This window comes from Thalassophryne amazonica, chromosome 10, assembly GCF_902500255.1.
Source record: "Thalassophryne amazonica chromosome 10, fThaAma1.1, whole genome shotgun sequence".
NCBI classification, from domain to species: domain Eukaryota; kingdom Metazoa; phylum Chordata; class Actinopteri; order Batrachoidiformes; family Batrachoididae; genus Thalassophryne; species Thalassophryne amazonica.
The window spans coordinates 69,830,557-69,844,376 of record NC_047112.1 but is presented as its reverse complement, the minus strand read 5'-3'; the positions used below and the strand labels follow the sequence as shown (position 1 = coordinate 69,844,376).

At 39.8% G+C, this 13,820-nt stretch overlaps 1 protein-coding gene across 2 annotated transcripts in view; it reads right to left on the bottom strand.

Moving 5' to 3' along the window:
* Nucleotides 1-5,363: 5,363 nt before the first annotated feature.
* Nucleotides 5,364-13,820, bottom strand: part of ssbp4 (single stranded DNA binding protein 4) — a 388,170-nt gene continuing 379,713 nt past the window's right edge. Inside the window, exon 17 of one of the 2 annotated variants that reach the window (XM_034180216.1) lies at nt 5,364-7,280. In XM_034180216.1, the coding sequence (XP_034036107.1) occupies nt 7,251-7,280 (30 nt within the window). In that variant the 3' untranslated portion in view covers nt 5,364-7,250. The remainder of the gene's footprint in view (nt 7,281-13,820) is intronic. The other variant, XM_034180215.1, reaches the window with a different exon arrangement.

Sequence of the window (13,820 nt, the reverse complement as noted above, 5' to 3'; positions counted from 1 at the left end):
GTTATTAACATAAAATAAATACTATTATTATTAAGTATAAATGCATTCAACATGCATCCATTTTTTAATGTTTACAAATGATTTTCGTGCGATAAAATTCACGTTTGTTGTTATTATCTTGTGACCAGCACTACATGTCAGAAGAATCACTTTTTTTAAAGTCTGAAACTATTTTACACGCGCGCGCGCGCACACACACACAACTAACAGTACGTGTTTTCTGTTGTAACATCTCTGACCAGCAGGGGTCCTCAGTGAAGCATTGAGTCTACGACTTGACATTGAAGCTTCCATAAGCTTCAGTGTCTGTCACAAACGACAATCAAGTCCATGTCTGTCTTGTTGGTGCCTCCGTGATGCTTTTATTTTGAAAGTAAGCGCAGAGGCGTGGTGACGTAAGCACGACCAGCCAATGGGGAGATGGGTAAAAAAAAGCGACAACGACAGTCTTAAAAATTAAGTGGCTAAAATATATTTGTTACAACCAAATTATGTGGTTTCACATAGAAAGGACCCTGTTTAAAAGAGAAGGAAAGCTGGAGTTTATTAAGTGTGATTTTGAGATAAGTAAGATACCTGTTAAGTTTCACAGACAGGTTTTTCAGGAAGAATTTACACTTAATTTTTCTCCTCAAGGTTGAACTGCCTGGAACAACGAGAAAATCAACATTCAGGGACAGCTCTACTCCAAGTCCCTTCCAGATAGTCAAGCTTCTCATGCTTTCCAGATACTGATGGAGGAATCTCATTTTGGACATTTGTATCCGGAAGCTTATTCTTTGGGTCTTTATCCAGTGTTCATGACCACAGGTGAGGACAGGAGTGTAAATCAACTGGTAAATGGAGAGCCTCGCTTCTTAGCTCAGCTCCTTTTTTCACCACTACAGGTCCGTTAAACTTTAGGCGCTGCCCCATTTAGTCCATCGATCTCAGACTCCAACTTACCCCGAAATACTTAATAGTGCAACAGATAACAGAATATTTACAATGGAATCGTTCAAATGGTGAAACAAGCACCAAATTTGGCACAAATACTCCTTAAACATTAGTCTTTTGAAAAAACCCGCTTGCCACTTAAATTTTCAAAAGGCAGCCAGGTAGGCTGAGGATTGAGGATTTACACAGGGGTCAAAAATTGAAAATGCTCTCATCATATTGAAACCTATACCATGTTATTTGTCTGATCATAACGATTCCAAAAAGGTATAGTTTGGGCTATCTACAAATGATTGTTCTGGAGGTATGGGGTAAAAACAGCAAGAATGGTGACAAAGGTCAGTTTCAGTTTGTACAGGGGTCAAAAGTTAAAGTTACTCTCATTTTGGTAAAAAGTGGTGCAAATTATTGGTTGAGCTAATAGGATTATTAAATGGAATAGTTTTGACTGTGTTGAATGCTTGGTCTCCACAGTAAAGGTCAAACAATGGTGACGTCCATTGGATTCTATGACATGTGACATATGTTACCCCATAACATGATGGATGGCACATGGTGCAAACTATTCCTTTTTGAAACCCTATTAACTCAACTAATAATTTGCAAAACCTTTTACCAAACTTGGAGTAACTTTAACTTTTGACCCCTGTACAAACTGAAACTCACCTTTGTCACCATTCTTGTTGTTTTTACCCCATAACTCTAGAACAGGGGTGGCCAAGTTCGGTCCTCGAGAGCCACCTTCCAGACACTCTTAGTTGTCTCCCTGCTCCAACACACCTGAATCCAATGAAAGGCTCATTAAAAGTCTGCTAACGAGTCTTTCATTGGATTCAGGTGTGTTGGAGCAGGGAGACAACTAAGAGTGTCAGGAAGGTGGCTCTCGAGGACCGAACTTGGCCACCCTGCTCTAGAACATTCATTGTAGATAGCCCAAACTATACCATTTTGGAATTGTTATGATCAGACAAATAACGTGGTATAGGTTTCAATATGATGAGAGCATTTTCAGTTTTTGACCCCTTTGTAAATCCTCAATTGACCCCTACCTGGCTGCCTTTTGAAAATTCACGTGGCAGTTTTTTCAAAAGACTAATGTTTAAGGAGTATTTGTGCCAAATTTGGTACTTGTTTCACCATTTGAACAACTGCTTCAGTTATCTGCTGCACTATAAACTCCTCCACTTGTGATAAGTCTCCCGTGACCCAGAGGGGACAATCCACCCTTTTCTGACAGAGGTTCATATTCTCAGATTTGGAGGTTCTGATTCTCATCCCAGTCACTTCACACTCCGCCTCAAACCTGCCCAGGGTGCATCGGCGGTCACTGCCTGATGAAGCCAACAGAACCACATCATCCGCAAAAGCAGAGATGCAACCCTGGGGTCTTGGAGCTGGACACCCTCCAGTCCCTGACTGTGCCTTGAAACTCTGTCCATGAACATCACAAACAGGATTGGTGACATTCATCACATTCTCTTTTTGGCTACGAAGCTAGAGTGAGTATTCAAATGTAGACTTTAGTCTCATCTAACAATCATGTGGGCGTGTCTCAAAGAGCAAGACATCCAAATATGAACCACTGACATGTTTATCAAGCTAACCATTTCAGCTCAAAACTCATCAGTCATTTAAAGTCAATTTTTAACAGGGAACGGGCAAAGAACTGTAGCTCTTTGGAGATGTAAACTCAAATCACATTTAAAGTCGATTAAAAACAGATTTTTATTTATTTATTTCTTTGACCCCTTTAACAATTGTAGGTCATCTTGATGTAAAGCTGTGTACTTCACACATCTCTGCCAGATGGTTTCATTTATCTCAAAAGCACTGACTTTAAAACTGATCTGATATGATAAATATGGTCTTAAACTGTAAAATATGACCAATAATCGTTCTGTGTGTATGTTAGGAGCTGAAACCTAAAGGAAGAGATTCAAACAACATAAAAAAAATCAAATGACATTTATTATTGATGCATTGTTTCTTTTTCATGAGCAAATGATCTGGTTTTCTTTCAGTCTAAAGAAACTTTACAATATAAAGAAACATACAAAGAACATCTTTATACCTACACAAGACACCTAAGTCCCTAAGACAAGATTCCAAACTACCTACCATGAAATACAAAGCAAACCCAAGAGACAGACTGCTTCATATTGAATACTGCCGTGTCATCAGAAAGGACCATGAATGGTACAGGAGAATCATTTGAAGGCCTGCCCTCCCCCAGCACCACGTACCCACCCCACCGGCAAATCTTCCTAATGGTACAGTATTATACATAACAATAGAAGTACAGAGATGGCCAACGATCAATGTACACAGAGGACTGAGAGAGGATCAGTGCGAGAGCTTCAATCTATACAACGCTATTACAGGATAATAGCAAAGGACACACTTCCCTCCATCATTATTACTTATTACTTACTTTTACTATTCTTAATTTAACCTGTAAGTATTTTTCATTTTTGAAAGTTTTCTTAAATTGATAAAAATCCTTCATTTTAAAATTGCAGCATGAGGTCACAGGTTTGCTTCTGTTGGTTTTAATTATTCAGATATTAAAGCCAATAGCAGCATTTAGCTGCAATAAGGGAGACGAGGACATTGTGAGGACACCAAAGAAACCACTTTGTCCTCTCTTTCCTATCCTCCCTGTCATACATGTATTCAGCACACGCATTCAGTCCATCTGGAAAGTATTCACAGCGCTTCACTCGTTCCACATTTTATGATGTTACAGACTTATTCCAAAATGGAGGAAATTAATTTTCCCCCTCAAAATTGTACTCGCAACACCCCATAATGACAACATGAAGTTTTTTTTTTTTTTTTTTTTGCAAGTTTATTAAAAAAAAAAAAAAAAAAACCTAATAAATCATGCGTCCATAAGTATTCACAGCCTTTGCTCAAAACTTTGTTGATGCACCTTTGGCAGCATTTACAGCCTCAAGTCTTCTTGAATATGATGCCACAAACTTGGTGCACCTATATTTGAGCAGTTTTGCCCATTCCTCTTTGCAGCACCTCTCAAGCTCCATCAGGTTGGATGGGGAACGTCGGTGTACAGTCATTTTCAGATCTCTTCAGAGATGTTCAATCGGATTCAGGTCTGGGCTCTGGCTGGGCCACTCAAGGACATTCACAGAGTTGTCCTGAAGCCACTCCTTTGATATCTTGGCTGTGTGCTTAGGGTCATTGTCCTGCTGAAAGATGAATTGTTGCCCCAGTCTGAGGTCACGAGCGCTCTGGAGCAGGTTTTCATCCAGGATGTCTCTGTACATTGCTGAATTCATCTTTCCCTCAATCCTGACTAGTCTCCTAGCTCCTGCTGCTGAGAAACATCCCCACAGCATGATGCTGCCACCACCATGCTTCACTGTAGGGATGGTGCCTGGTTTCCTCCAAACATGACGCCAAAGAGTTCAACCTTTGTCTCATCAGAGCAGAGAATTTTGTTTCTCCTGGTCTGAGAGTCTTTCAGGTGCCTTTTGTTAAACTCCAGGTGGGCTGCCATGTGCTTTTACTAAGGAGTGGCTTCCGTCTGCCCACTCTACCATACAGGCCTGATTGGTGGATTGTTACAGAAAATGGTTGTCCATCTGGAAGGTTCTCCTCTCTCCACAGAGAAATGCTGGAGCGCTGACAGAGTGACCATCAGGCTCTTGGTCACCTCCCTGACTAAGGTCCTTCTCCCCCGATTGATCAGTTTAGACAGGTGGCCAGCTCTAGGAAAAGTTCTGGTGGATCTGAACTTCTTCCATTTACAGATTATGGAGGCCACTGTGCTCATTGGGACCTTCAAAGCAGCAGAAATGTTTCTGTACCCTTCCCAAGATTTGTGCCTCCAGACAATCCTGTCTCAGAGGTCTACAGACAATTCCTTTAACTTCATGTTTGGTTTGTGCTTTGACTGTCAACTGTGGGACCTTATATGTAGACAGGTGTGTGTCTTTCCAGATCATATCCAATCAACTGAATTTACCCCTGGTGGACTTCAGTTAAGTTGTAGAAACATCTCAAGGATGATCAGTGGAAACAGGAGGCACCTGGGCTCAATTTTGAGCTTCATGGCAAAGACTGTGAATACTTATGCACATGTGATTTCTTAGTTTTGAAAATTTTTAATAAATTTGCAAAAATCTTAAAAAGCCTTTTTCACATTGTCATTATGGGGTGTTGTGTGTAGAAATTTGAGGAAAAAAATGAATTTCATCCAGTCTGCAAGTCTGTAACATAACAAAATGTGGAAAAGTGAAGCGCTGTGAATACTTTCCAGATGCTCTGTATGCATTTATTGTGATATGCTATTCTGTACAGTTGCATGAAAATTTAGAATCTGCTCACATCAGCCAAATAGTGCATCTTTTCTCTATGAAAAAACATCAACAGTGTATTTTTATAATTTACTTTCAGCTGTATTCATTGGTAGTGACCGACATATCAAAACATGTCAATGATATCAAAATGCATTATACAGTATTTACAATAAAAGGAAAAAAAGAGAAGGGGCGGAGGGGGGGTGTCAGAAGAGGGAGAGGGGAGGCGTGTGACACTCCACTGTAGCCGGGTCATGGAGGCATCCTGGCACTCTGCTCACACTGGGATCAGAACATTTTAAAGTACGTCATCATCACCATCACAGGCTCCAGTGGAGGTTTAGTTATTGTCGCTTTGAATAAAGGCGTGACTTTAAGTGCTGCAGCGTGATGCTACCACAGGTAAAGTATGTTTTAAACAGGGACAGAGAGCTGCTGAATGGTGCAGAATGTGTAGCTGACTTCTTTTGTGTGCAGGTTTGGCGGGCTTTTTTTTTCATTTCAGAAGCATCATTTCCTGTTAGCCGGTTTCTAACATAATAGAAAATTAAGAGAAACACTCCACACATATGGAAATATATCCATCACAAAAGTCTCCTATTATTATTATTATTATTATTATTCCTCTTCTTAATCAACGCCAACCTGTGTGAGTCCACTCCCACCATCAGTGCTGGATCCATCATCCCACAAATGTGTGGGGCTCAGTGAGGGAACCGGGCGCGACGGGAGCTCTGCAGGAAACGTATTTAGCCCGTCCTGTCTGGGAAAGCGGCTCACACCAGATCTGAGTTCAGCCCAAAATTTAAAAAAGGCTTCATGACTGTGACAGTGGTTTCTCCCAGTCCAAAGGAGAAACTGGCACTGGATTAGATCGAAGGAAGCGGTGCCACTTTGGAGTCCAAGGTGAAGATGAAATAAAGCAAAGTGATGCATTCACAGAAATCCGGTAAATAAGAATTAATAATCACAATACAAGGTAAATATCCACCAGAGAGCTGGTGCAGCGTGCAGAGGTCACTCCCTCTGTTAGCCAGCAAGAAGGGAACCATTTAAAGCCAAATGAGCTAAGAACCTTCTCGGGCTTTCATCAGAAAACTGTCAGATGACCGCCATGTGGGCATCATATAAAGAAAAGAGGTGTCTAGATATCTCAGTCTTCAGGTGCATCAGCAGACCATTCTTCCCAGCAAACGGCATCGCTGTGAGAAAACCTCAGCGTAGCCTGATCAGAACTGTGGTGTCACAATCGCTGAGATGGAGAAAAGAAAAGCCACTCAGAATTCTCAAGGAGGTATGCAAAGGAAAATCACATCATGTAAACAGAAAATCATTGTGCATTTGTCGAGCGTGTGCTTATTTCATGATCACTGCTGCTGCTGAGATAAAATGTGCCCTTTACAAGAAAACATAACTAATAAAATATCAATCATGAAAAAATATAACAATAATATCATCAACAATAAAATTACAAACATTTCATGAAGTTCTTGTCCTAAAATAAGATCGTCAGTTCTTGGTTTTCGTGTCCTGGTCACAGGAGCAGAGTTCTTGGTTCTCCGGTCAAACTGCTATGTGTCCTCGCAGCGCGAGTTATGATCAGCGTGACGTGGAGGAGCGGTGGTCGAGCTGGGTACAAAGTAGCATCATGAAGCCACCCGAGGAGCAGACGGAGGGTTCCGGAGAGGCTCTCGGGCGCTCACTGTCCTGGGCTCACCCCGTAAAAGAAGCCCAGTCAGTTGAGGAGTCGCGGCGAGGAGACCTTTCCTGTCACTCGGAGGCTGTTTCATGTTTTTACTCCCATTTTGCAGGCGTTGGGATGAGGGGCCTTGATGGGGGGTCTGCTTTCCATGGGCATCCCCAGGGGCTGTACGGGACAGCACACCATCCAGGAGGGGGAGGGGGGCAATGCAAGACGCATCGGGATAGATGGGAGAGGGAGATTATAAGAGGAGGTGAAAATAAAAGACTTACAAAAAAAAAAAAAAAAAATCACACACTCATCGTCATGTTGGGTGAATACTGTAAAGAGAAAAAAAAAGAGGGAGGGGAAGAAAAGATAAGCCAATACTATATTAAATTTCTTACACTACTCGGTTGAGGATGAGAATGACACAGCTAACTGGGCTAAACGCCACGTGCAGTACGGCAGCTGCTTACAGCACAGGTCACACAGTGTTTATTCCAAATTAGTTTCCGAGTCACTAAAGCAGCAGCAGGCAGAGTCAAGTCCAGCGCCAGCAGAAGGTGAAGGTGCTGCAGCAGGCAAAGAGTCAGCCTGTGCATGTGTCAGGGGAAGCTTGGCTTCACGTGCTGTGTGTGTGTGTGTGTGTGTGTATGTGTGTGCGTGCACATGCTGTGTGTTAGTTTGAAGCGCGTCAAGCTGGGAACACCGTGCAAGAACAAAAAAAAAAAAGAGCAATCAAAGGGTGACAGAAAATCTGGAGCACTCAGCAGAGAAACAGAGGAGGTCATCAGGGATCCACCAGCTTATAACGTGCGGCGCTTTAAGATCCACAATTCAGAGTCGGACTTTTTACCATGATATTTCTCTGTGTGTCTGCCTTTAAATTCAACCCAAAAGTTATGCACTGATTTTCATGATTCTCAGTGGGAATACTGGTCGTCACAAGAAGGACTGAGAATTTAATAATTTCAACTGAAACTGTGAGATGGGATATTACTGATTATTAGTTTAATAAGCACTCTCTCTCTCACACACACACACACACACACACACACACACACACACACACACACACACACACACACACACACACACACACACACACACACACACACACACACACACACACACAGCAACAGTTCTGGTTTCATATCTCTTCTGTCACTTTTGGAGCTGCAGTCGCCCTTTTCTCTGTGTATCGTGACCTTGTTTGGACATTTCGGTGGCTCTGTAGTGTGTGAGAGACGGGGAATATAATGGACATGCAGGTAATACAGTTCCAAAGGTAGTTCATGTTTAGTTGTGTATCTGTGCCATGACGTTGCCGTAAAATCATTGTAAACCCCTTTGTGCACTGTGAGGAGTCTACGAGTGCTGCAGCCGCAAACTATGTTGAAATTCGGTCGCCAAACTGACAATTTACACTTTAGCGGTGTGTGAAGGGGGAAGCGCTGGCATTTTGCTCATGTATTCATCATGTATTCATATTATAATTAGCAGATTAGCAGAACTGTGCCCACCACTGTCAACGGGCAGTCCAATTTGTTGATCTAAATGAGAGGTCAGATTTGGAACAATCAGAGTGTGAAGGTGTTGTTTGATTGGGTTAATAGTGTGTCTGAACATGGGCTATTCTTCATCAAAGTTGAAATATTTGAGCTGTGGATGAGTTTATATATATATATATATATATATATATATATATATATATATATATATATATATATATATATATATTAGGGGTGGGCAAACATAAAAAATCTTAATCGCATTAACTCATGACTTTCTGTGATTAATCATGATTAATCACATGGTATATGTGAAACCCAAAAAATGAATTCAAAAGCTGCTTAAAAGCACAGTTTTATTTGAAAATGTAAATGAACACTGCATAAATTTGAAAATGTAAATTTCAACTGAAACACACTAATGAAATCAAATATAAAACCACTGGCAGGTCATTTGTTATCCTGTTTCATATCAAAATAACAATATTCATGTCCATGACTAAATGTACTAAAACAAATACGTCACACTTGTACACATACCACAATTTCATATGTGTACAATTGTGATGTATTTGTTTTAGTATATTTAGATTTTGTTGTGATTTGGCACTTTATAAGCCGATTAAACTGAATTGAAATTGAACATTTTATTGAGTCTTAAAGTAAATAAATATGAATTTGGTCACTGGATCCTTAAACTTTGTACATAATGAACTCTACATGGTGAATCCTTGATCTCTGGACATAAATAGGAATAAACAAAATCTGTAGTTTTTGTCAAAAGCATTTCCTTTCAGACATTGGCATGAATGTGTTTCCATATATCTGAGCTGAGCTTAGAGCTGCTGTGCTTCACTTCAGGATGTAATTTGAGAAGAAAATACAGCACGTTTCATTTTGGGAGGAAAAAAAGTGAAGTGTGTGAAGGGGGAAGCGCTGGCATTTTGCTCATGTATTCATCAGGGGCATTCTATTCATGGGATCCCATTTGGATTAACAAATCCAGTCAATGAGTAGTGGTGGGCACAGCTAACCAAAAAGTTAGCTTTGATAACTGGTAATCAGCTAACTGAAAAGTTATCTTTTTTAACGCTAAACCGATAAACTGCCTAAAAACTTATTAGAAGCTACAGATAACCGATAATGATAACTTTAAATTTTGCCTCATATGCTGTCAGGTATAAAGAAGCTGATTTTGAGTTTAAACACTACCAGCTTCTAAAAGAACCAACGGCAATCACAAACCCAAACAGCCAATGAGCCAGCACTTGTCTTTGTGCACTTTGCCCCCTGCTGTAGAAAAGCATTATTTACCCTGACAGGATACAGTGGTCCAGTGATGAGGCAAAGGTCTTGAAATGGAAAGCAGGTTTGAATTATGGTTTTGCTTTAAAAATAAAATTATTCCGGATAGAATAACTACATTAATGTAAACTCCTAAAATGTACAAAGTGATATATAACACATATCTGTTCATTTTAAAATAATGCACTAATTCTGAAGATTTGAACATTAACACCCAGATGCCCAGAGAGGATTATGGGTAACTAAGCCTCCGCTCATACTGATTGGTTGATTCATTCATTCTATGTAAAAACCAACACAAGTGAATCAATGTAAAGGCCCAGTCACACGGCACTTAATGAAGGGTGACAAAGCCCTGATGAAACAAGAAATCTGGACTTTCATTGACTTTTTTTGGCATCGTTTAACCTTTGCGCAGCTTTGTTCCTGCAGCTGGAACTTCGTCAGGATTTTTAAACTGTTGAAAAATTTGAATGAAGGGCAACGAAAACCTCAATTCATCTGTGTTTCGTGTTGCTGTTGTTCATGACGTTTTTTAATCGTTTGTGTAGTTTTTGTAATGTTATTGTTTAATTTGACTTCGTTGGAGCAGCTGAGTGTTTTCACACAGTGCAGAAGCTGGTTCATGAGCGCTGAGGCTGCTGCTTCATGTACCGTTGGAAATTACAGGGTAAACTCAGCCTGTTTGCTTGGATTTTTTTTTTATCTGTGTGTGTGTGTGGGGGGGCAGCTTCAATGGTCTCAGGCACCTTACATAGGCCAGACTTAATCTTTTTTGTGGATATAATTAATTATTTTGCCACAAGCAACTGTTGAATTTGAAACAACAAAAAAGTTGTGTAATTTCCGACGGTACTTGAACGCAGCATCAGCGGCAGCAGGAGCTCCTACGTGCGCTTATTATTTTGTATTAAATATAACAATATGAGTGTAGGAATGACAGTCCACTCCTTCTGTACATGTGGCAACAGGCAGATGAATCAAAATGATTATATAAAGAGCTGTTCTGGAAGGAAGAATTCACGTTGTGGATCAGTGATCAGCTGGTGGAAATAACCACACGTGAGTCAATGCGCGCATTCACACGCACCGATTAATTTACGGCTCTGATATATTCAATCATCTTTACACTTATATTTATATTTATTCTCCCTTTTGACAGTTTTCTGTTATAAATCAATATATATGGCTTAGAACATAATACAGTGATACAGCAGTGACACACTTTTTTTTTTTTAATTGGAGCAAGACGGAGTGCGCAGCGTGTGGACAGACAGTGAGGGTTCTGATGATGGAGGAGATGATCCCTCTTTTGTTCTGGACGAGGAACCAGAACAGGTGGTCCACTGACGTGCACACAGATTTCCACAGCTTCTGTCTGCAGTTTCTCCAGGACTCAGGTGCTACGAGCTCCATCCCAGCGCAGAGTTCTGGAACTCAGAGATGCAGACACACACTGCTCTAGCTGTGGCTCCAGGCGCGTTTCGTTAAAGCGTCGAGATCGTTAGCTTCAGTTTTGATGAGTTCCTCTTTCGTCCATTTTGCGCTCTTGCTTCGCAGACTGTTCGGTGATAAAGCTCTTTCGTCCACCTTTTCTCCACGAATTGTGACTTTTTTTACTTTTTCCCTTCGTTCAGGAATCGTGTGCCGTGTGACTGGGCCATAACGTGTTGGTGTTTACAAATAAATGTGCTTTAGTAAAATATGTCATTTTTTTCATTTGTATAAAAAAAGAAAGAAATTTTCAAGGTCCCACTAGACAGCGCCTAAGCGCACGCGTGATGACATCACAAGCCAATTCGGTTAGGGAGACAAGGTTTCTTTCTATAACAAGAACTGTCAAAAAAACTTTCTTGTGTGTGGTTGGAGTCGTGTGGCGATAGGAATCGCCTTTTGAATGCTTGAATAACAATGTCAGTCGCACAAAGAAATCAAATAATAGTGAAAACATGTTCGGTGTGGTGTTATAACACATCAATCAGTTGCTCCTTGAGGCTTCATAACATCAAGCCTGGTTCACATGGCAAGATAATTAGGCCGATATCGGACCCGATCTTCACTTTATGACAATTTTAAGGACGTCCCGACAATCGTGATGACACTAAATATAATCTTATCAGATATTCCTGCCGTGAGTGGTTTGTAAGAGCGCTCTGATCTGCTCAGAAGGACGTCAGGAGCTAAATGTGACATGCAGCCAATCAGAAAGCGAGCTGTCTGACCTGGGAATGTTCGTGTGTGAAATCTGTTTGTGTGTGTTGTTTTTACCGTGTGGCTGACACCACACACTGTACAACTAAACCTGTCAGATCTATGATTTTTTTTTTATCTCCACGTGTGGGGTTTCTCGGGTTTTGGAAACCTACAGATAATTTTAAAGTCCTGCGGTCGACAACACTGTGATGTAACCGGTCGCCAGTAGATGGCAGTGTTCTATGCATTTTGACTCCGGTTATAGGCCTGAATCACAATTGAACAGACTTTTGGCATTTTGGAAAAGCAACCTGGGCTTCTTCTGGCATTTTTACATAAAACAAACACAATAACAACATTTATAAACCCAGAGAATATATTCATGAGAGTTTTAGGTTTAGTTTTAGTAATACATTTCTCCTGTCTCCTGTCGCACAGCTGCATTCAAAAACTAAAACCTTCAAAATTACTGCATTACTTTAAAACTAAAACATATATCTGATATTTTCACTTTATAAAACTTCAGATGTGACATTAATTTAAATAAATTCTCCGAAATTAGTTTGGTTAAAATCTTAACCATAAGATAAAACTGTATGCCTCTGGATGACTTGGGTGCTATTGCCAATGTATTAGTATGGGGTCAAAAGAAATTAGTTTTTTTTTTCTTTTCTATGACCAGTTCTCCTTTGCCTGCAGAGGATAGAGTGATTTCTTCTGGAACCAGCTCTTCTGTTTGTAGAGGATAGAACTGCGTATCTACTACTAAAAGCTATGCCTGCAAAAATGTTAGTGGTCCGATGATGGTTCTCAAAGTTATCTGAAAAGCTAATCCAATAATGAAAACATGATCTTCCATAATTAGCAGATTAGCAGAACTGTGCCCACCACTGTCAACGGGCAGTCCAATTTGTTGATCTAAATGAGAGGTCAGATTTGGAACAATCAGAGTGTGAAGGTGTTGTTTGATTGGGTTAATAGTGTGTCTGAACATGGGCTATTCTTCATCAAAGTTGAAATATTTGAGCTGTGGATGAGTTTATATATATATATATATATATATATATATATATATATATATATATATATATATATATATATTAGGGGTGGGCAAACATAAAAAATCTTAATCGCATTAACTCAATGACTTTCTGTGATTAATCATGATTAATCACATGGTATATGTGAAACCCAAAAATGAATTCAAAAGCTGCTTAAAAGCACAGTTTTATTTGAAAATGTAAATGAACACTGCATAAATTTGAAAATGTAAATTTCAACTGAAACACACTAATGAAATCAAATATAAAACCACTGGCAGGTCATTTGTTATCCTGTTTCATATCAAAATAACAATATTCATGTCCATGACTAAATGTACTAAAACAAATACGTCACACTTGTACACATACCACAATTTCATATGTGTACAATTGTGATGTATTTGTTTTAGTATATTTAGATTTTGTTGTGATTTGGCACTTTATAAGCCGATTAAACTGAATTGAAATTGAACATTTTATTGAGTCTTAAAGTAAATAAATATGAATTTGGTCACTGGATCCTTAAACTTTGTACATAATGAACTCTACATGGTGAATCCTTGATCTCTGGACATAAATAGGAATAAACAAAATCTGTAGTTTTTGTCAAAAGCATTTCCTTTCAGACATTGGCATGAATGTGTTTCCATATATCTGAGCTGAGCTTAGAGCTGCTGTGCTTCACTTCAGGATGTAATTTGAGAAGAAAATACAGCACGTTTCATTTTGGGAGGAAAAAAAAACCTTTTAGTCGATTGTAGTTTCTTGTCTGTATTACATCTGGAAAGAGGTGTCATTTTATTTAAAGCAGCGATACATTTTGAAG